Source organism: Callithrix jacchus, chromosome 2 (genome assembly GCF_049354715.1).
Source record: "Callithrix jacchus isolate 240 chromosome 2, calJac240_pri, whole genome shotgun sequence".
Lineage (NCBI taxonomy): Eukaryota > Metazoa > Chordata > Mammalia > Primates > Cebidae > Callithrix > Callithrix jacchus.
In genome coordinates, this window is record NC_133503.1 from 164,666,070 (window position 1) to 164,690,543 (window position 24,474).

General features: G+C 37.2%; 1 protein-coding gene and 2 non-coding genes across 3 annotated transcripts in view; 1 reads left to right on the forward strand and 2 right to left on the reverse strand.

The window, feature by feature from the left end:
- Positions 1–22,301, reverse strand: part of C7 (complement C7) — a 71,458-nt gene extending 49,157 nt beyond the window's left edge. Inside the window, exons 1-4 of the mRNA XM_002745039.7 lie at positions 22,186–22,301; positions 6,915–6,970; positions 4,480–4,555; positions 1,348–1,489 (exon numbers count right to left, since the gene is read on the reverse strand). Coding sequence (XP_002745085.2) covers positions 1,348–1,489; positions 4,480–4,555; positions 6,915–6,970; positions 22,186–22,191 — 280 coding nt within the window. The 5' untranslated portion in view covers positions 22,192–22,301. The remainder of the gene's footprint in view (positions 1–1,347; positions 1,490–4,479; positions 4,556–6,914; positions 6,971–22,185) is intronic.
- On the reverse strand, positions 9,172–9,278 carry LOC118151780 (U6 spliceosomal RNA). The gene has a single exon (XR_004740190.1). It is a non-coding gene; the product is annotated as a U6 spliceosomal RNA (small nuclear RNA).
- On the forward strand, positions 20,127–20,188 carry LOC118151913 (U7 small nuclear RNA). Its single transcript, XR_004740306.1, has one exon. It is a non-coding gene; the product is annotated as a U7 small nuclear RNA (small nuclear RNA).
- Positions 22,302–24,474: the final 2,173 nt, after the last annotated feature.

Here is a 24,474-nt window from a genome sequence, read left to right on the forward strand (position 1 = left end):
GATAATCTAGTTCCTGCCTATCTCCCTGGCATCATCTCCAGCCATTCTCCTACTAGCTTCCCATACCCTAGTCATACTGGACTGCCTGCATGAATTAAAGGTCACATTTTCTGTCAACTCCAATGATCTTGCACTTACAATTAGTTCTCTCTGCCTAGAAGAGTTTCTCTAACTATTCTTACTTGTCCTACAAGAATCAAATTAAACATTATCTCCTCCTGAAAGCCATCCCTACCTCACAGGCTCTGCTGCATGTTCTTCCTCTATGTCCTCATAGGATGCTTAGTGCACAACTGTCCCTGTAGGACACACACACTGCTATACTGTCACTCAGTCCAATGAAGCAAACATTTGTGAAAATGTATTATGTACCAGAGACTCCAGAAGCCAACATGAAAGAAATATAATTAATATCTTCAAGGAGTTCACAGTTCACCAAGAGAGACATTCAGGCCAACAAATAATCCAAATTACAGATGGTACAATATGCATAAGGAACACATGGACGTGATTCGTTAATTACTGCTCTCAGTTAGGGATTTAGGGAAGGTTTCCTGAAGGAGTTGTTACCTAATTTGGATTTTGGAAAGTAAAATAAGTGTTTGACAGGTATCATTGAGGAGCCCTTCTAACTCAGGGATTATTTATGTACTATTCTGCCCATAAAACTTTAATATTTGTGAGGGAAGAGGCATGTGTTTCACATGTATATACCACCCTTACCACTATTTGAAACATAAGAAGAATCATAAGTGTTTACTAAATTTTATTATATTAATCTGACTACACAAATGCAACATAGAGAATTGGTGAAATCATATTCAATGCCAAAACTATGTTTCAGTCACCCTATCTGTAAGAGAGAACTGTATTGTTCCTTAATCAGCTCATTAGTGTTGCTTTTCTTGTAAACGTAATAATTTAGTCAGTAACATTGTTTTTGTCTAATCTCAATATATGTACAAGACTCACTCTGCATCTTCACCCAAAATACAACCTGCTTAAATTATTATGGGTGCCTATTTGAGTCTACCTAAATTATTTTGGGTGCCAAAGTTACTGCCTAAATTATTTTGAGTACCTATTTGGGTCTGTCAGTAGCCAGAGTTCCATTCAAAGAGACTAAAAGCATTCCCATGTTTATTACCAGATACCTCCCCTTGCATTTCAAAGAATGATAGCTGAATGTGTGATTAACTTACCAACAAAAATCCTGGTGATATTTGGGGGGAATTAATTTTAGGCCAATATAAATTCAGTAAAACTTAACAAATGTATAACGAGCAAGTTAATCAAATAACATTTGAATTTACAATCTTCATGCTGAGCCTATGGAAAACAAATTACCTGAAAAACACCTGAAACGCTCTCCACATCCCTCCTCTGTTGGACATCCTCTTGTAGGTTTACAGGACTGTGTTTCAAAAGCACTTCCAATACAAGGCTGGCCCCCATACTGTGCATACACAGCAACTGACCGCCTGCGAGTCTAAACACAAAGCAGGCAGTGGTTTGTTTTGTTTTGTTTTGTTTTTTCCAAAGAACTCTCCAGTTTCCTTTATCTGAGTAATAAAATCTGAGAGAACGTAACACAATTAGATGAACAATGTCCAGAAAATTGTTCTGGTGTTCTACAGAAATAAAACCTAAAAATCAATGAATCCACAGACCTACTTGTCCTTGAGTTCAGCGACATTTCAGCGATTATTTATAAAGAGCTCCCAGGCATATATTGACTTTCAGGATTAAATGCAAAAAAAAAAAAAAAAAAATCGTTTTTAGTGATTGTAAGAAAGTAACCTGATTGCAGTGAGCCGAGATCACACCACTGCACTCTAGCCTGGGTGACAGAGTAAGACACTGTCTTAAAAAAAAAAAAAGAAGGGAAAATAAAAGAAACAAGAAAGTAACCTGAGTCAAGCTTAGAGGGTAGACACATAAGCAAATAGATTATAGCATAGAATGATCCATATATTTGCCGAAGCTGTGTTCCAAGAGCTCATTAGAGAGTGAAATGACTTTTTCTAGAGAGTGGATAAGGGTACTGGGAAGAGGGCTAAGATGAAGCAGAGTTAGAGTTAGGGAAGCCTTCAGAAAAGTGATGGCAATTCCTTTGAGCTCAACTGTAAGCCTTCTTCAGGAAGGAAGGCAAGGAAAAACAATTCAAAGAGAAATATATGAATATGGAGAACAAATTTACAAAACAGAAGCCTAAATAATCCAAGGGTGAAGCTACATTTACAAAGGAATGCATAAAATACAAGCCTCTTGAGGGGAAAGAATATAGGAAAGCTGAAGAAATTATCAAACTAAATGAGAAGTTTACAACTAATTTGTCCTAAAATTGATTAAATCCTCATTCACTACAAAGACATGTATCCTAACATTTAAATAAAAAGAAAGATCTACCACTGGCAATCAGTGAGCATCTTCCAGGCCTCTTCCTTTACTCACCTCTTCTCCATTAAAAAACAAAACATAAAACAGAACCAAAACTGAGCGTCCTGAGGATTTAAACCTTGAGTGAAGATCAACAGGGAAGAAATGCTGTACATATCAATGTCGAACTTATTCATCCATCCTAAGTTGGGTTAGAAGTGGGAATTCTTTGGTATGAGGGGTCGCAGTGGCGTAAGTTGAACTCTGAGCATATTCGCACCAGCCAGAGCCTGGCTCTGGCGCCTTGCATCATGTTTAAGCAAAGGAGCCACAGAGGAATATGAGTGGGGAATGGAACTCGGTAAGGTTTCTTGATACTGTTTTTAGTCTCTTTGTAAGGGATGCAGATGCTGCTCGTGTGTTGCTTATCAGTGTCCTTTGGTGACGTTCCAGAGCACAGGTGTTTGCATAAGGAGTATTTTTCGTCTTTGTAAGTGATGAAGACACCGCGCACGAGTGGCTTATCAGTGGTGTCCTTTTGCGAAGTTCCAGAGCACAGATGGCGTTGTTTGCATAGGGAGTGTTTTTCTTCTTCATATTACCAGGGAGCCCTTGATGGCAGCCACTCTCCAAGGTCTTATTCTCCCCTGTCAAAGTCTGACCTTACAATCCCTTTTTCATTTTCACTTGTCTCTTTCTGAATGAAAATTTTGTTTTTATAAGCTAGGATGTATCCATTGCATGATGACCTTCACTCAAAGAAAAAAATTGCTTGTATAAAAAAAATACCCTCTCTCTACTTCTATTTAGTGTTCTTCTTTTTAAATGATAAAAATATTTAACGTGCTTGATGTTTCTTTGAACTTTGCCTGTTATTCATGTACCTATTTGCCTGTAATCAGAGCTGTTATTTATTATACTTGCTAGAAGCCAAATTCTTTGTTTATGTAATTTGTTTTGAAAATACCACTCATGTAGGTACTAAATAAATGTCTGATAAAAATGATGATAATGATGGTACTTCCAAATAAAAATTATCTTCTATAGTACGATTCTGTTATTTTAATAATTAAAAGTGATGTTTAAATATATATTTTTATCCAAACTGGACTATTTCTAAAATATTTAATTCTTAAAATGTTCAGAAACTTTAAGACAAACATTTTATTTCTAGGACCATCCTCAGAAAATTATGAGAAAAGAGGACAGATCTCTACATTCAAAAATGTTTATTAAAGTTTTCTTTATAACAAAAATGGAGACAACTTAAATATCAAACAATAGAAAAGTAGAAAAATAAGGGTATATTCATATCATAAAACATAATACTGCTGTTATAAGTTATTTTGCTGATAACAAATGTTGGATTAAAATAGTAGAATACAAAACTATGATAAAATAATCTCCTTTTAAATTATAAGTACACGTGGAGATAAGGCAGACAGAACTGAAAGAATGAATACCAAATGCTGTTATATAATTTCTTTCTTCTAAATGGTAGAATTATGAGTAATGTTTATTTCTTTATAACGTCCCGTATTTTCTCCAATGAACATTTTATAATAAGGAATAAAAACAGACATTTTTAGAAGCATTTTATAATATCTAGATGAAGGTCAACACTGCATTTGTATTACTTAGCAATTAAACTTTAAAACATTTTGCAAAATGTTTTTTCATGGTTGTTCACTATTTGTGAAGTAAAATCAAGCAGCCATCTTGCTATTTGCTTGTGTTAGTTTGAGATGAGAAGAAAAGTTGAACTCGATGAATGTAAAACATTTTAAATCAGCAAAAAAATTGGTTCTATGTTATTCCTATTTCTCTCATAGTTAAAAAGTTTGCCTTGAACTTTCAGCCTATACACATTTCTAGCTCCAAGATAAGATCTAGAAAAGTCCTTCAAGAAGAATGACTATACAAATTACTTTATTACAATATTATTAAACAATTCATACTTTTCTCCCCTCAAAATTACTAATATAGTTTTCAAAAAACATTGACACTATTTAATGAACATTCAAAAGTTAATGCCATTTTGGCCATGCCTAAGTATTTCTGCATGTAAATAATCAAATACAAAGTTTTGCATGGTCCTACCTGAGTCTTGGTACAGCCATTGCATTCTGACCAAGGGGCATACGATTCCCACTGGCAGTTCACTGGAGAGGAGGCACTGCCACAGTGTTAAGTTGTCCAGCATAAAGCAGGCAGAAAGATACACAAGGAAACAGGAAGAATAGTGAAAACAGTCAAAAATAGTTAAATGTTACCACAAATATTTTTTTCTAAGAGACACTAAAAATATCCTAAAATATATAAAAATGGAGGGAGCCCCACTTTCTTAGGGATTAACACTTATTAAACATCTATTATGCTGGGCACGGTGGCTCACGCCTGTAATCCTAGCACTTTAGGAGGCTCAGGTGGGCAGATCACCTGAGGTTAAGAGTTCAAGACCAGCCTGGCCCACATGGTGAAACTCCTTCTTTATTAAAAATACAAAAAAATTTGCCAGGCATGGTGATGTGTGCCTGTAATCTTAGCTACCTGAAAGGTTGAGGCAGGAGAATTGCTGGAACCCGAAAGGCAGAGGCTGCAGTGTGCCAAGATTGTGCCACTGCACTACAGCCTGGGCAAAAAAGGGTTCTGTCTCAAAGGAAAAAAAATCTATTATGTACTAGGTTCTGAAGACACTAAAGTTGTAAAGAGGTAAGTCACTGGCCAGGCGTAGTGGCTCACACCTCTAATCCCAGCACTTTGGGAGGCAGAGGCATGCAGATCGCTTGAGGTCAGGAGTTTGAGACCAGCCTGGTCATCATGGTGAAACCCCATCTCTACTAAAAATACAAAAATTAGCTGGATGTGGTGGCACACCCTTGTAATCCCAGCTACTTGGGAGACAGGAGTATTGCTTGAACCTGGTAGGCGGAGGTTGCATTGCACTAAGATTGCACCACTGTACTCTAGCCTGGTCAACAAAGCAGGACTCCATCTCAAAAAAAAAAAAAGAGAGAGAGAGAGAGAGAGAGAGGTCATTGACTATAGATAGAAGGAAGAACAGAGACACAGGTGGGTAAAAATATAATCATAAGACAATATATCTCATTTGTTGGATTTCATAACAGAAATGCATTCAATATGATGTGTTATGGGGATATAGATAAGAGAGATTTCTGAGTTGGGAGGGTAGGTAAAAACATATAGGAAGAAGGTTTGATGGCCTTTAAAGGGATTCTGAATGCTAAGTTGAAGAGTTATCTAGAAACACTTAACTGAGAGACCAGAAACTATAATAAGACCCGATGAGAAGTGGAAAACTAAAAATCGGCAGAGGCTGAATGCACAGGAATTTATTTAAATGCACCCTGTTCATTTTGGCCATTTTTCAAGCACCCAACCATGGAGGGCAATTTGAGCTTAAACAGCTCCACTAAAATAAAGTGGAGGTGAAAATGGAGAGCTGACTCATACAATGCTCACATTCTGGCCGAGTCGTATGGAAAAGACTACCTGGGTCAGCTTTAAGAGATTAAGGAAGTCTTGCCTAAAATGATGCTCTACAAAGGATAAAAGAGCTGGTATTCCTGATTTCTGGATTCCCAGCACATTTCTGGGAGATACCTTGAGTCAAGATGGTTCTTTTGTGTCCTAAGAGGGTCAGGTTACTCTGAAAGTAACGACTCTCATTCTGTATCCTGTGCCTCGGCTGCTTTTACCAGGTCAATCTTGTCAACGTGTCGTTTTTGTATGGTACCAGTGATCAAAACACCTGGTTATTTTTGACCCTTGAACAATCTGAACTTACTGTTATTTTTCTAGTCTCTGTCCTGGGGAAAGGCAGAGGGCTTCCCAAAACATGGAGGCTTAAAAGAGGAGTATGCTTGATCTTCCCACTGTGCTCCCACATGACCCTGAGCTTCTTTCAGAGTTCTTAGCACATTTGTATTGCAATGAACTGGCCCAAGATACAAATCACCCAGCATGCTCCCTGTGCCTTCTTGCTCCTTGTGGTAAACCCAGTACCTAGCACAGCCCCTGACACATTTTCTGATAGTTCCATAAAGTGAACTGATCTGGCTCTGTCTTGTCAATCTGACACAGTGAGAGCATAACAAAGCTTAGATAAATGATGCTGGCTTTTTTTCCAGGCCTCAAGAACCAATAAAGCTATTTTCTTAAAAAACTCTCAACCTTTAAAATCCAGAGGATATTTCCCAAGGATTACATTTAAAGACCAAATACTGCTCTAAGATATGTAAGTCCACTGTGATTATCTGCATTACAGATAAAATCACAGCACTTGAACAAAAAACTTATGCTTTTAGTCTTCAATTTTACAGGGGAAAAAAGTAAAAAAGAATAATAAGAAAATATTTTTGTTATCATTGTCTTTTCTAAAAATACGAAAAGAGAAAACATGTTGGAGGGATACACAGACTCAAACTGCAATGACAAAATTAGACTAAACTAAAAAATTTCTCAAACACTTTATTAATATAATGATTTTTATACACAACAGGAAAAGTCCTCACCTTGAAAAAATTTGGAACTCTCCTGTAAATCCCACCAAAATGAGTAAGCTTATTGCCTTGAGAAGAAAAACAATAAAGCATTATTTTAACATACATTTCTTTTTATAACTATAAATTGACGATTTATAATTGTATAAATTTATGGGGTACAAAGTGATATTATGATTTCTAAATACAATATGAAATAATTTAATCAAGCCGGTTAACATATCTATCATTTAAAATACTTAACATTTTTGTGGCAAAGATATTTTAAATTTACTCTTGGCAATTTTGAAATGTACGATACCTCATACTAACTATGTTCATCACACTGTACAATAGAACTCAAAATATATTTCTTTTTTTTTTGACAAAAAGCATGCTTGTTTATTGTAGAAAAATAAGAAAGTACAGATGAACAAAAAAGAGTATAAAAATGAAAATTACATCTATTGCAATAATCCAAGGATAAATACTGTTAATTTTGGTGTACCTTTTCTTTTTTTTTTATATTGCATTTTAGGTTTTGGGTACATGTGCAGAACATGCAAGATAGTTGCATAGGTACACACTTGGCACTGTGAATTACCGCCTTCCTCCCCTTCACCCACATCTGGCATTTCTCCCCATGCTATCCCTCCCCAACGCCCCCCGCTGTCCCTCCCCTATTCCCCCCAATAGACCCAAGTGTGTAGTGCTCCCCTCCCCGTGTCCATGTGTTCTCATTGTTCATCACCCACCTATGAGTGAGAATATGCGGTGTTTCATTTTCTGTTCTTGTGTCAGTTTGCTGAGAATGATGTTCTCCAGATTCATCCATGTCCCTACAAATGACACGAACTCATCATTTTTGATTGCTGCGTAATATTCCATGGTGTATATGTGCCACATTTTCCCAGTCCAGTCTATCATCGATGGGCATTTGGTTTGGTTCCAGGTCTTTGCTATTGTAAACAGTGCTGCAATGAACATTCGTGTGCATGTGTCCTTATAGTAGAACAATTTATAGTCCTTTGGATATATACCCAGTAATGGGATTGCTGGGTCAAATGGAATTTCTATTCCTAGGTCCTTGAGGAATCGCCGCACTGTCTTCCACAATGGTTGAACTAATTTACACTCCCACCAGCAGTGTAAAAGTGTTCCTATTTCTCCACATCTTCTCCAGCATCTGCTGTCTCCAGATTTTTTAATGATCGCCATTCTAACTGGCATGAGATGGTATCTCAATGTGGTTTTGATTTGCATTTCTCTAATGGCCAGAGATGATGAGCATTTTTTCATGTTTGTTGGCCTCATGTATGTCTTCTTTTGTAAAGTGTCTGTTTATATCCTTTGCCCATTTTTGAATGGGCTTGTTTTTTTCTTGTAAATCTGTTTGATATCTGTGGATATCAGCCCTTTGTCAGATGGGTAAACTGCAAAAATTTTTTCCCATTCTGTTGGTTGCCAGTTCACTCTAATGACTGTTTCTTTTGCTGTGCAGAAGCTGTGGAGTTTCATTAGGTCCCATTTGTCTATTTTGGCTTTTGTTGCCAATGTTTTTGGTGTTTTGGTCATGAAGTCCTTGCCTACTCCTATGTCCTGAATGGTTTTGCCTAGATTTTCTTTTAGGGTTTTTATGGTGCCAGGTCTTATGTTTAAGTCTTTAACCCATCTGGAGTTAATTTTAGTGTAAGGTGTCAGAAAGGGGTCCAGTTTCTGCTTTCTGCACATGGCTAGCCAGTTTTCCCAACACCATTTATTAAACAGGGAATCCTTTCCCCATTGTTTGTTTTTGTCAGGTTTATCCAAGATTTTATCGTTGTAGATATGTTGTGTTGCCTCCCATGCCTCTGTTCTGTTTCATTGGTCTATATCTCTGTTTTGGTACCAATACCATGCTGTTTTGATTACTGTAGCCTTGTAGTATAGTTTGAAGTCCAGTAGTGTGATGCCCCCCGCTGTGTTCTTTTTGCTTAGAATTGACTTGGCTATGTGGGCTCTCTTTTGGTTCCATATGAAGTTTAAGGTGGTTTTTTCCAGTTCTGTGAAGAAGGTCATTGGTAGCTTGATGGGGATAGCATTGAATCTGTAAATTACTTTGGGCAGTATGGCCATTTTCACAGTATTGATTCTTCCTAACCATGAACATGGAATGTTTCTCCATCTGTTTGTGTCCTCTCTTATTTCATTGAGCAGTGGTTTGTAGTTCTCCTTGAAGAGGTCCTTTACGTTCCTTGTGAGTTGTATTCTTAGGTATTTTATTCTCTTTGTAGCAATTATGAATGGCAGTAAAAATATGGAACACTTCATGAATTTGCATGTCATCCTTGTGCAGGGGCCATGCTAATCTTCTCTTTATCATTCCAATTTTAGTATATGTGCTGCCAAAGGGAGCACCTCAAAATATATTTCTGCTAACTGAGATTGTGTACCCTTTGATGTTTATCTCCCTATTAACCCAGTCTCTGTAACCACCATTCTACTCTGCTTCTATGAGTTCAATTGTTATACATCTTGCATTTAATGAGAACATGTGCTATTTGTCTTTCTGTGCCTGGCTTATAAACTTAATGTTTTCCTGTTCCATCTATGTTGTCATAAATAACAGAATTTCCTCCTTTGTAAGGCTAATTACTATTCCTTTGTGTACACACACCACATTTTCTTTCTCCAATTGTCCAATAATGGACAATCAGGTTGATTCTAAAACTTGACTATTGTGTATAGTGCTGTAATGAACATTTGCTTTTGTAAATACCAAAAAGTAGGATTGCTAGATCATATGATAATTTTTTTATATTTTCTGAGAAACCTCCATGCAGTTTTCCATAATGGGTGTACTAATTTACATTCCTACCAGTGTACAAGAGTACAAGAATTCCCATTTTCCACATCCATACCAGCACTTGTTACCTTTTGTCTTTTTGATAACATCCATTCTGACAGGTGGCTCAGTGTAACACAATGTAACTTTAATTTGCATTTCTCTAATAATTAGCAATGTTGAGCATATTTTTTACATATCTGTTGGCCATTTATGGGTCTTCTCTTCAGAAATGTTTACTCCAGTTTCTTGCCCATTTTTTATTTTTACTTTACTTCCATCTCCCTTTCCTGGTACTTTGTCAATTTTGTTTTCTTGCTATTGAGTTGTTTGAGCTTCATATATAGTTTTGACATTAGCCCCTTATTGGATGTATGTCTTACAAATATTTTCTCCCAATCTGTAGGTGTCTCTGCAAACATAATTGTCTCCTTTGGCATGTAGTTTTTTAGTTTGTTGTAATCTATTTTTGCATTTGTAGCCTGCACTTTTGGGGTCAGATCCAAAAAAATCACTGCCTAGAACAATACAATTTTTCCCTTATATTTTTTTCAAGTAATTTTACAGTTTCTGGTCTTATGTGTAAGGCTTTATCCCATTTTGAGTATACTTTTATATGTGATATGAGATAAGGGTCCAATTTAATTATTTTGCATATGGATATCCAGTTTTCCCAATACCACTTATTAAAGAGACTATCCTTTCCCCATTGTGTATTCTTGGAAACTTTGTAAAAACAATCAATTGACCATATATGTAGGGTGCATTTCTGGGGTCTCTATTCTGTTCCACTGGGTCTATTCTGTTCCAATGGGTCTATTGTTTTGCCAGAATCATGATGTTTTAATTACTATAGCTTTGTAGTATAGTTTAAAATTAAGCAAAGTAATACTTCCAGCTTCATTCTTTTTGCCCATGACTACTTTAGCTATTTGGGGTTTTATGTGATTCCATATGATCTTTAAGATATTTTTCTATTTCTTTTAAAAATTATATTAGAATTTTGATAAATATTGCACTAAAACTCTAGATCAGTTTGGGTAGTATGGACATTTTAGCAATATTTTCTTCCAATCCATGAACAAGGGATATCTTTCCATTTGTTAATGTCTTCCATTTCTTTCATCAATGTTTCATAATTTGCTATGTATAAGACTTTAACTTTCTTGGTTAGCTTTATTCCTAAATTTTTTTTGTAGTTATTGAAAATGGGATTGTTTTCTTAATTTCTTTCTCACATAGTTTGTTGTTAGTGTATAGAAATGTACTTTTTAGTGTTTATTTTATAGTCTACAAATTTTACTGTATTCATTTATTAGTTCTAGTCTGTAGGGTTTTCTATGTATAAGATTGTGTTACCAGCAAACAGACATTTTCACATTCTCCTTTTTTATTTTGATGCTGTTTATTTCTTTTTCTTGCCTGATTGCTCTGGCAAGAATTTCCAATACTATGTTAAATAAAAGTGGCAAAAGTGGGTATCTTTGTCTTGTTGCAGAGCTTAAATGAAAGGCTTTCAATTTGTCACTGTTGGGTATAATGTTAGCTGTGGGGGTCTCATATATGGCCTTTATTATGTCAAGATACATTTCTTCTGTACCTAACTTGGTGAGAGTCTTTTTCATGAAATGTTGTTGAATTTTGTCGAATGTTTTTTCTGCATCTAATTAGATGATTATATAATTTTGTCATTCATTTTGTTAATGTCATAAAACATATTTATTAATTTGTGTATGTTGAACCATCCTTGCATTTCAGGAATAAATCCCATTTAATCATGGTAGATGATCGTTTTAATGTATTGTTTAGTTTGCTACTATTTTGTTGAGATTTTTGTATCTGTGTTCACTATGTTCATCAAGAATACTGGCATGTAATTTTCTTTTTTTTGTAATGTGCTTCTTTGGCTTTGGTATCAGGATAACACTGGCCTTTTAAAAAGAATCCAAAAGTATTCCCTCATTTTCAGTTTTTTGGAAGAGCTTCAGAAGGATTAGTATTAGCTCTATTTTCAATGTTTGGGCTATCTCTTGCACCCACCCTTGCCACGTGACATGTCTGCTCCCACTTTGCCTTCTGCTATGAGTAAAAGCTCCCTGCAGGCTTCACCAGAAACTGAGCAAATGTTGGTGCCATGCATGTACAGTCTACAGCACCATAACCTGATTAAACTTCTTTTCTTTATAAATTGCCCAGCCTCACATAGTTCTCTATAGCAACAGAAATAACAGGCTAACACAGAAAATTGGTACTGAGAATTGGGGCATTGCTATAAAGATACTTAACAGTGTGAAACAGCTTTGGAACTGGATAATGAACAGAGGTTTGTAGAGTTTGGAGGGCTCAGAAGAAAACAGAAAAATGAAAGAAAGCTTGAAACTTCTTAAACACTGGTTAAATGACTGTGACCAAAATGCTGATAGTGATAGGCACAGTAAAGTCCAAGCTAGTGAACTCTCAGATGGAAATGAGAAACTTTTTAGGAATTAGAGAAAAAGTCACCTTGTTATATCTTAGCAAAGAACTGGAGACATTCTGTTTATGGCCTAAGGATCTGCAGAAGTTTGAACTTAAGAGTGATGACTTGGGGTATCTAGTAGAACAAATTCTAAGCAGCAAATTTCAAGTAGTCTAGCTGCTTCTAACAGCCTACTCTCGGATGTAGGGGCAAAGAAATGACTTAAAATTGGAATGTATTTATAAAAGGGAAGCAGAGTATAAAAGTTTGAAAAATCTGCAGCTTGGCCATGTGGCAGAGAAAGAAAAAGCATCATTAGCAAATAAATTTGAGGGGGCTGTGGAACAACCACTTGCTAGAGATATTTGCATGACTAAAAGGGAGCCAAGTGCTAATAGCCAAGACAATGGAGAAAAGGCCTCGAAGGCACTTTAGAGATCTTTGAGGCAGCCCCTCCTATCACAGGCCAGGAGGTTTGGGAGGAAAGAATGGTTTTCCTTGGCCAGGCCCAGGGTTCTGCTGTCCTGCACAGCCTCAGGACACTGTTGTCTACATGCAGGCCACTCTCCAGCTCCAGCCTTGGCTCAATGAGCCCCAGATACAGCTTGAGCTGCTGCTTCAGTGAGTACAAACTGTAAGCCTTGGCAGCTTCCATGTGATGTTAAGCTCATAGGCACACATAGTGCAAAAGTGAAGGAGGCTTGGCAGCCTCTGCCTAGATTTCAGAGGATGTATGAGAAAGCCTGGGTGCCCAGACACAAGCCTACTGTAGTGGTGGAGCCCTCACAGAGAACCTCTACAACGGCAGTGAAGAGGGGAAATGTGGAGTTGGAACACCCACACAGAGTTCCCACTGGAGCACTGCCTAGTGAATTAGTGGAAAAAGGCCACTGTCCTCCAGAACCAAGAATGGCAGATCCACCAGTAGCTTGCAGGTCGAGCTTGGAAAAGCTTCAGGCATTCAACTCCAACCCATGAGAGCAGCTATGGTAGTTGAATCCTGCAAAGCCACAGAGGTAAATCTGGCCAAGAGATGGAGTGGAGCCCACCCCTTGCAGCAGTGTGTCCTGGATGTGGAACACAGAATCAAAGGAGGTTATTTTGAAGCTTCCCCATGTTGGACAGGTCTTGAACTTCTGACCTCAGGTGATCCACCTGCCTTGGCTTCCCAAAATGCCAAGATTACAGGCGTGAGCGACAGCACCCAACCTACATTTTTTTCTAAATATAAGGTCATGTTGTTTATAAGTAAGAATAATTTGATCTCTTCCTTTTAAATCTGAATGCCATTTATTTTGTTCTCTTATCTAATTGCTGTGGTTAGAACTTTCAGAATATATTGAATAAAAATGGTGGAAATGAAGAAAAATAATAAATGGTTGTTAGCATTCAGGCATGAAGCCATCAAGTCCTGGGCTTTTTTTTTTTAAATGAGAGACCTTTTATTACAGATCAATATTTTTACTCATTACTGGTCTGTTCAGATTTTCTTTTTTCTTCTTTTTTTTCATGAGATGTAGTCTCACTCTGTTGCTCAGGCTGGAGTTCAGCTGCATGGTCTTGGCTTACTGTAACTTCTGCATCTGGATTCCAAGCGATTCTTTTGCCTCAGCCTCCCAAGTAGCTGGGATTACAGGCACACACCACCACACCCAGCTAATTTTTTGTATTTTTTAGTAAACATGGAGTTTCACCATGTTGGCCAGGCTGGCTGGTCTCAAACTTCCTGATCTCGTGATCTGCCCACCTCAGTCTTTCAAGGTGCTGGGATTACATGCATGAGCCACCATGCCCAGCCCCGAGATTTTCTATTTCTTTACGATTAAGTCTGTATGTTGTATGCTTTGGAGCACCTAAACATATAAAACAGATATTTATACAATATATAAATACTGTATTACAATCCATCTCTTTCTTGAGATCCACAGGATCTGACAGATTACAATACAGTAACAGTAGAAAACTTCAACACCTCACTTTCAATGCTAGAAGATCTTCCAGACAGAAAATTAATAAGAAAACATTAAACTTGGGCCAGGCATGGTGGCTCACACCTGTAATCCCAGTACTTTGGAAGGCCAGGTGGGCAGATCACCTCAAGTCAGGAGTTCAAGACCAACCTGGCCAACACGGTGAAACCCTGTCTGTAAAAAAAATAAATAAATAAAAAGAAAGCATTAAACTTTAACAACACTTTACAGAAAACGGACCTAAATGGATAGAAGCATTTAACCACCTCTTAGTTATACAATTTGTTGTATAATTGCTACTCAATTTGTTGTATAATTGTTCATGATAGTCTCTGATGATCTTTTGTATTTTGTGGTACCATGAATCTTCTCTTTTTTTAAGTTAATCTAGTTATCCAATTTGTTGTATAATGGTTCATGATGGTCTTTGATGATCTTCTGTATTTTTGTGGTATCATGAATCTTCTGGATTTTTTTAATTAATCTAGTTTGTCAAGTTTGTCTTTTCAAAATGAGCTTATTTTATTTATCTTTTTGTGTTGTTTTTCTAGTTTCTATTTCATTTATTTCTGCTCTGATTTTTATCATTTCCGTTTTTATGCCATCTTTGGCTTAGTTTATTCTTCCTTTTCCGTTTCCTTGAGTTATGACATTACCTAATTTATTTGAAATCTTTCTTCTTTTTGATGTAGGCATTTATTGCTAAAAACTTTCCTCTTTGAACTATATGTTTGCTGTATTCCATATGTTTGGTATGTTGTGTTTCCATTTTTGTTTATCTTAAGACAACAAGATATAATTTTTATCTTGTTGTCTTAAGATTTTTAATTTCCCTTTTAATTCCATTACCTATTGGTTGTTGAAGAACATGTTAATTTTCATGTATTTGTGAATTTTTCAAAATTCCTCCTATATTCATTCATTTATTTTTATTTTTTAGAAACAGGGTCTTGTTCTATCACCCAGGCTGGAGTGCACCGGCCCAATCATAGCTATTGCAGCCTTGAACTCCTGGGCTTTCCACCTCAGCTTCCCAGTTAGCTAAGACTACAGGCACAGAACATGACACCAGATTCCTCCTATAGTTGATTTCTAGTGTCATACCACTGTGGTCAGAAAAGATACTTGAGGCCGGGTGCAGTAGCTCACACCTGTAATCCCAACACTTTGGTTTCCCAAGGCAGGCAGATCACTTGAGGTCAGGAGTTTGAGACCAGCCTGGCCAACATGGTGAAACCCCATCTTTACTAAAAACACAAAAATTAGTTGGGTGTGGTGGCGCATGCCTGTAATTCCATCTACTTGGGAGGGATGAGGTGGGAGAACCACTTCTGGGAGGTGGAGGTTGTAATGAGCTGAAATCATGCCCCTGCACTCCAGCCTGGGTAACAGAGTAAGACTTCTACTCAAAAAGAAAAAGAAAAGAAAAGATACTTGATATAATTTCAATCTTCTTAAATTTGCTGAAGCTTGTTTTTTGCCCTAACATGTTATCTGTCCTGGAGAAAGTTCTGTGTGCACTTGATAAGAATGTGTATTCTGTTGCTGTTGGATAGAATATTCTCTGTGTCTGTGTTCTCTATGTGTGGTTTCATGGTTTTCAGTAGTGGTATTCTTTGAATACGGTTTCTGTTTTGGGCTTCCACTAAGGATTTTTGTTTTGTGCTTATCATGAGGCTTCCAGAGAACATCTTATAATCACAACAGCCTATTTCAAGCTGATTACAACTTAACTTTGCATACAACTCTACATTTTTACTCTCCCCTCACACAGTTTATATTGTTGACATCAGAATTTACATCATGTTATAATATATCCTTTGGCAAGTTATTTTAATGATACTATAGTTGTCATTAATAGTTTTTTCTTTAGCTTACATTTCTTAAATGATCTGAAAACTAATACATTTGTACAAGTCAAGATTTGTGACTTGGGAGTATAAAAAGTGAAAGAACCAGGGAGAAGGCTAAGTGACTGTTGTTTATCTTTTAAGTTTCTATTTTAAATAGAAGTTTGAAGATATCTTCAAAAAATTAAAAATAGAACTAGCATATGATTCAGCAATCCCCTATAAGGAATATATCCAAAGTAACTGAAATCAGTATGTAAAAGAAAAATGTGCACTGCCATGTTCATTGCTGCATTATTCACAACAGCCAAGATACAGAACCAACCTAAGTGGCCATCAAAGGATAAAGGGATAAAGAAAATGTGGTAAAGTTACACAATGAAATGCTACTTGGCCTTAAAAAAAGAAGGAAATTCTGTCATTTGTGACAACATAGATTAACCCAGATAACATTATGTTAAGTGAAATAAAACAAGCACAGAAAGAAAAATGCTGAATGATCTCACTTATATTTGGAATCCAAAAATGTTGAACTCTAATAGGTAAAGAGTAAAATGGTTACCAAAGGCTGGGTGGGGATTGTTGAAGAGATGTTGGTCAAAGGATACAAAATTTCAGTTACATAGAAGGAATAAGTTCAAGAGATCTATCGTACAAAATGGTGACTTAGTTAACGCCAGTGTATACACAATCTTGTGTACTCTTGAGAAGGGGGATGGCCTAAGGGTCACCAAACAGATCTGGGAATACTCACTTTGTAATATTGCATAGAATGTCTAGCATCTCACTTTAAAATGTGAAGATCCTCCTATCTCTCATCTTATACAAAAATCAACTCAATATGGGTTGAAAATTTAAATGTAAGACCTAAAACTATAAAAACACTAGAAGAAAACCTCTTCTGGACATTGGTCTAGACCAAGAATTCATAACTAAGCCCTCAAACGCACAAACGACAAAAACAAGAATAGACAAATGGAACTTAATTAAAATTAAAAGTTTCTCCACAATAAAAGAAACAATCAACAGAGCGAACAGACAACCTACAGGAGAAAAATATCTGGAAATTACGCATCTGACAGAGGACTAATATCCAGAATCTACAAGAAACTCAAACAATAACAAAAGCATTAAAAAGTGGGCAAAGGACATGAATAGACATTTTCTGAAGGAAGGCACACAAATGGCTCACAACCACATGAAAATGTGCTCAACATCACTAATCATCAGAGAATTAAATTAAAACCACGAGGAGATATCATCCTACACAGTCAGAATGGCTACTATTAAAAAGTTAAAAAAAAATTGGCTGAATGTGATGGCTCACCCCTGTCCAAACACTTTGGGAGGCCAAGCAGAAGGATTCCTTAAAGCCAAGAGTTTGAGACCAGCCTAGGCAATATGGTAAGACTCTGTCTCTACAAAAAATAATTCTTAAAAAATTATTTGGGCATGGTGGCACATGCCATGTTCTGTGCATTATAGGCACATGCCAAGGATCATGTTCTGTGCCTGGAATTCAAGGGTGCAGTGAGCTATGATTGCATCACTATTCTCCATCCTGAATAACAGAGCAAGACTCCATCTCTCTTTAAAAACATCAAAAAATAACAGATGTTGGTAGGAATGCAGAGATAAGTGGGAATAGGGAATGTAACTTAGTACAACCTTCATAAAAAGCAGTATGGAGATGTTTCAAAGAAGTAAAAATTGAACTACCACCAGATCTGGCAATCCCACTACTGGGTATCTACCAAAAGAAAAGAAATAACTATATCAAAAAGATACCTTTATTCATATGTTTATCTCAGCTATATTCACAATAGCAAAGATGTGGAAGCAACCTAAGTGTCCATTGGTGGATCACGAGGTTGAGAGATCGAGACCATCCTGGTCAACATGGTGAAACCCCGTCTCTACTAAAAATTCAAAAAATTAGCTGGGCATGGTGGCGCATGCCTGTAATCCCAGCTGCTCAGGAGGCTGAGGCAGGAGAATTGCCTGAACCCAGGAGGTGGAGGTTGCGGTGAGCCGAGATCGCGCCATTGCACTCCAGCCTGGGTAACAAGATTGAAAGTTCGTCTCAAAAAAAAAAAAGAATACATGGTATATACACAATGAAATACTATTCCGTTTTTTTTAAAAGAATGAAACCATGTCTTTTGCAACAGCATGGATGGAACTGGAGGTCGTTATATTAAGCGAAACAACACAGAAACATAAAACCAAGTACCACATATTCTCACTTATAAGTAGCAGCTAAATGACGTGTACACATGGACAAAATATATGGAATAATAGACATTGGAGACTCAGAAGAGTTGGGGATAGAAAGAGAAAGAGTGATGAGAAATTACTTAATGGGTACAATGTACATTATTTGGGAGATAGATACACTGAAAGCCCAGACTTCAATGCTGCCCAGTATATCCATGTAACAAAATTGCGTTTGTACTCCTTAAATATATACAAATAAAATAACTAAATGAATAAAATTTCAAAAAATCTTGAGTACTTATTCTTGGATTAACTCTCAGCCAAAATAGGGATACTGAAAATAATTGTCTCTAACATTCTGTCACGTGTGTTTTAAAATTATTTCACCCTGGTGTGGTGGCTCATGCCTGTAATCCTGGCATTTTGGGAGGATGGGGTGGGAGGATCACTTGAGCCCAGGTGTTTGAGGTCAGCCTGAGCAACATAGTGGGACCTCGTCTCTACAAAAATTACAAAAATTAGCCAGGCCTGATGGCAGGCACCTGTAGTCCCAGATATTTGGAAAACTAAGGTGGGAGCCCAGGATGTAGAGGCTGCAGTGAGCCATAATTGCACCACTACACTCCAGCCAGGGCTGTTGCAAGATCTTGTCTCAAATTTAAAAGTATTTTTTAAAATAAAGAATTTCAATGAAATTTTAGGAAATATGCTTTTTATCATCATGGATGCTTTTGTCATCACCTTCTTTGTATACATACTCCTTATTATAACCCACCAGTGTCTGCTTATTACAAGACCAGTTCTGTTCATGAGTTATACAAAGTGAATGTACTAACCAAAAGCATTCCTTGAAACTTTGCTAGCTTGATCTCTGAAAAGGAAGCAGTTACTCTTCCTTACCTTTGGAAAGAACACCTTATAAATGAACAAGAGAGACAGAACAAACACAAATCACATGAATGACAGAGATAGACATACATCTGAACTGACTCTATAAAAGAATTGCTTGGTTGAAAAGGTGTATGGGGCCAGGCATGGTGGCTCACACCTGTAATCCCAGCACTTTGGGAAGCTGACATGGGCGGATCATGAGGTCAGGAGTTCAAGACCAGCCTAGCCAATATGGTGAAACCCTGTCTCTACTAAAAAAATACAAAAATTAGCTGGGCATGGTGGTGCACACCTGTAGTCCCAGCTACTCGGGAGGCTGAGGCAGGAGAATTGCTTGAACCCAGGAAGCAAAGGTTGCAGTGAGCCAAGATTGTGCCACTGCACTCCAGCCTGGGCGACAGAGTGAAACTTCATCTCAAAAAAAAAAAAAAAATAGAAAAGGTGTATGGTATTTTTGTTCTGTGTCAATGTAGCTAAGCTGGAACTACATTCCCTGAATTATCTTCTCTGTTTCATCACTGAATGAGCATTGGCTCTACCTCCTTCTTCTAATATGTCCCAGCTACAATTCTGATTTGAGACATTACTGTGATTGACCATCACTGTGCTTGTGCACTGTGGTGACCATTCCCTAGATTCAAAGATGCCAGGCTCAGCTCAGTGCTCGACAGACAGAGCAAATGGCTGACCCACAGCCAGCTCAGAGGGAAGTCCCTTGGCCCTGACATCCTTCTCAAACACCTCAGATCCAAGTTATCTCCTATCCAAGAACACAGAGAGAACCAAAGGGAATCCTGTGACTGTCTCTCTGAATTTAGTTCACATGGGGGTTGTGGAGCCAAAATACTGCTCCCTCTTAAAAGGTCTGACATAGAAACCATTTCTAGTGTCTCGATAGCCCAGGGCTTTCACAAGTATCCCTTCTTTGACACACGTCACCAAAGCATGTCCTTCAAGTTTACTGTAAAAATATGAATATCCACTTTCAAATACAGGTAAGAACTCTGCATGCAACTTGGAGTGAAATAATTGCTGCAGTGTTACAGCTCTTTTAAAACTTGTCTAGCAGGCTTTCCAATTTTTGCTAGAAAGCCCCTATATGTAATGTTTTTAAAAAAATCAATTGCTTTATTTGTTGCTATTTTGTCAACCAACTGAAGGATAAAAGTATATTTATTATTACAACAGTAAAATGTTATAATAATCAATGATTGTGAACACATTTTTAAGTACAAAGCAATTATTAAAATTATTAAGATGTCTCATTGTAAAATAAATTCGCAGATTGACAGTTAACACAAATATTAGGGAAAAATATTTTAGCTAGATTAGGAAGAACATCATATTCTTTTTTGCTTTTTTTTTTTTTGAGACAGAATCTCACCCTATTGTCCTGGCTAGAGTGCAGTGGCATGATCTCGGCTCACTGCAAACTCCACCTCCCTGCTTCAAGCAATTCTTCTGCCTCAGCCTCCTGAGTAGCTGGGATTAGGCACCCACAACCATGCCCGGCTAATTCTTGTATTTTTAGTAGAGACAGGATTTCATCATGTTGGCCAGGCTGATCTTGAACTCCTGACCTCAGGTGATCCACCGGAATCAGCCTCCCAAAGTGCTGGGATTACAGATGTGAGCCACCGCACCTGGCTAAACATCATATTCTTTTTGAGCTAACAAATGTTCTAGATTTTTAAGTAAAAATACAAAGCAGAGTAGTAGATACTAGATTACATCATAATTCTAATATTGTAAGGTTACTTGTTTTGGCATCATGACTTAATTTTTAATTCTTCAAATAATTTCAACTTTTATTTTAGATTCGGGGGTACATGTACAGGTTTGTTACCTGGGTGTATTGTGTGATACTGAGGTTTGGGGTATGATTGATCCCATCAGCCAAGTAGTGAGTATAGTATCCAATAGTTTTTCAAACCTTGCTTTCCTCCCTCCCTCCGCCCGTCTAGTAGTTTCCATTGTCTAGTGTTGCCATCTTTTTTTCCATGAGTACCCAATATTTAGCTCCCACTTAAAAGTAAGAACATGTGGTATTTGGTTGTCTGTTCCTGCATTAACTTTCTTAGGATAATGACCTCTAGCTGCATCCATGTTGCTGCAAAGACGTGATTTCGTTCTTTTTTATGACTGCACATCATAATTTTAAACAATTTTGTGATTTGTGTTTAATTTTTAATTATTTAATTTCACAAAATGCGCAGGCTAATCAAAGCCTCTATCTTGCTTCTACTCCAACCCCATGATGAGTGAGCCTGGATTCGGTGCTGAAATGGACAACACAGTGACTGTGGATGTGATCCAGCTACTGATAGAGCTGTGAAATTATTCCTATAGTCTTACAATGCAATGTTTTTGAAGTTTAAATACCAAAATTTACAATAATAAAATTTAAACAGCAATCTCAACTTATTTTTGCATTCCAGAGATTTAGTCTATGATAGTGATCTCTGTCTTTGGTCTTATCTTTAGTTGAATAGCTTTTTGGTTGTTTTGTTTTGTTTTTTACCATTTGGCCTTTTTGCATTGGGCCAACATGTATACTTGGTAAACTTTTACTTTTATTTCACCTACTCGTATCTTCTCACAGTCCTGACTCTTTCATCTAGGATTTCAAATTCTTAAGTTCCAAGTCTGCAAATTTGCTTTTCTGTTAGCTCTTAGATAAATCACAGGAGCTTATTACATGATTCCAAATCCAAACAAGCAAAAGAAAAAAAAATTCATCAGAGGAAAGTTTTTCCCAAGAAATAACAATAGTACTATTGTACTTCTTTACAACTTTCTCAAGACTTTCATAAACATTATCTCCAATTCCTGATTCCCAGACCTCTGGACCTATAATGTAATCCCAAGATAAGATAAAGGAATTCACCTTGGCTAAACTGTTAAATATGTTTAAATAAGGATTTTCTAAAAATCACCCCCAGGCCTTTTCCTTCTGTATTTTTCCTCTGGTCTTCTACTTATTTGATGTCTTTCAGTTAAGTATTACCCATCTTCATTTAAATTACATTTATATTACCCCCATTCATTTGAAAAGATAGCTTCATTTACAAAAGTAATGAAATTATTGTCTTACCTTCATGTTTGGGAAAACAGTCAGGGAAGAAGAAAGGATGAAATTTTCCACTGTAAGGGCCGGGTAAGTTTTCAGCAGCAGGAAGAGCCAGGCAGGGTGCCTGCCTCTCTGCCTCTTCCTGCTCTAGATTATCTTGGCACTCATATATATAGAGCAAGTGATCCCGGGATTTAGCTCCTATCCAACCAGATTCTCCAACTACAGCAAGAGCCTGCCCTTGTACTTAATCTGTGCCTTGAAGCCAGATGCATCTTATCAATTACACAGGCCTTAGCTACAGCCGGCTGGGACTGTTTGGAAGTTATAGATATGTTTCTCAAAAACATATCTATAAATCAAGAAACACAGAAAATGTGCTCAGTTCAACGTTCAAGTGATTTTCAACCAAAGGAAACTCTGTGTAAGGCAAGGGATGAGCCTCCTTCTTGTTTCAATCTACTAAACTAAGTAGATGTTTTCATGATTCTCTCAAAGGGTATTATACACCAGACTTTGAGATTAAATATTTTGTGAGAGAAAATATCTAAATGCAGTTCTGTCACTCAAAATGTAAATGGAATTTTCTGGAGCAGAATTTTTCCCCAAAGTACAACCTAACACAACCCAATATTCATCTCTTCATGCTTAACTTTCACGGAATAATCACAAAGAGCATCAATTACTGCAAATGTATTTGAGGACATCACTAATTTTCTCAAGAAGTTCATGGAATCCTTTGATAATCAGATCACTGTGTTAAGTTCTTCTCAAGGTCATCATCCACATCCAATTTCTCTCCTTCGCTTTTGGTCTTGCCTTATTCTATCAGGTCTTCATTTGTCCATAGCTTTGTATTAATTCTAGTAGGTCCCAACATCACTTTCATACATTTGATAGAATGCTGCATTTTTTGCAAGATTTTAGATTTCCTATTCAAGATGAGCTAGTTTTTTTGGTTTTTGTTTTGTTTTGTAGCCACCATGCCCAGCTGAACTAACTCTCAATTGCAGAGCTGGTCCGCAATGTCTTTCAGAGTTCCTCATTAGAACTGAACCCAAATTGCCCACTGTAGTCTCTTGCTTGATAAAGTGCCCTTGATTGACTTTCTTTTCTTTCCAATCTCACTTTCCTACCTTCAGCAGTGCTAAGATTATCTCTTACAACAAAAACAAACTACTTGCAATTGAATTTTTGTCTCTGAATCTACTTCTGGGGAAATCCAAACTAAGACAGCTGCTAAACATGGCATTGCATATTGAGAATTTAAGCTGAGTCTATGGCATCTGCGATTTATGCAGTTGGAGCCGAATAAAAAAATATTTCAGGAGTCAGGGTCTTTGTGACAAAATTTCTTCCACAGAAATCACTAAAGTTTCGAACAAAAGATGCAGATGCTTTGTCTCTGGAAACCACCATTAATTTATGAGGGGACGATAGGGGTTGTCTCCATATTCCAGTGCTTTGGCTATAGGAAGAAAAAGTCTAGAAAATTAAAAAATCTTCACTAATGGAATGTTATAAAATTATTCTTAACTCAAATTTTATTTCTCACTTAACACTATTCTACCTCACTCATAATGTACTAGCAGCTAGTGTCAGAATATCTGGTCCAACAGTGCAAACAAAACTGTAGCCAAGCTGGGCACGGTGGCTCATGCTCGCAATCCTAGCACTTTGGAGAGCCGAGGTGGGTGGATCATGAGATCAGAAGTTTGAGACTAGCCTGGCCAATATAGTGAAACCCCGTCTCTACTAAAAATACAAAAATTAGCCGGGTATGATGGCACACGCCTGTAGTCCCAGCCACTCGGGAGGCTGAGGCAGGAGAATCGCTTGAACCCAGGAGGCAAAGGTTGCAGTGAGCTGAAATCATACCACTGCACTCCAGCCCAAAAAACAAAGACCCTGTCTCAAAAAACAAAAAACAAAAAAACAGTTAGTTCAATTAAGGAGTAAGAAAACCCATCATTGATGAAGGTAGCTTCTGAACCCATTGACTCTCTGGCACTATCAGTGCACCCTGGGGGCAAGCTAAGCACACACCTGCAGCCATAAATAAAAGGTTTTCAATAGGGAATTGTAGGCATTTGCAATATTTGCAGGTGTTTACCTTTATCATGTAGAGGTGAGAGATGACGGAATGAATACCAGCAGCATCTGCTACAGTCGCTTTGTATTTACATAAGCGTGCATGTATTACTTTGTTCATTCTGAATTTGACCAATATTTTCTAAAATGTGTAGTATGATAAGCTATCAGCTTTGACAGGTAGAAGCCTTAAGCTATATCCTTCCTTGTTTTTATTCCTTA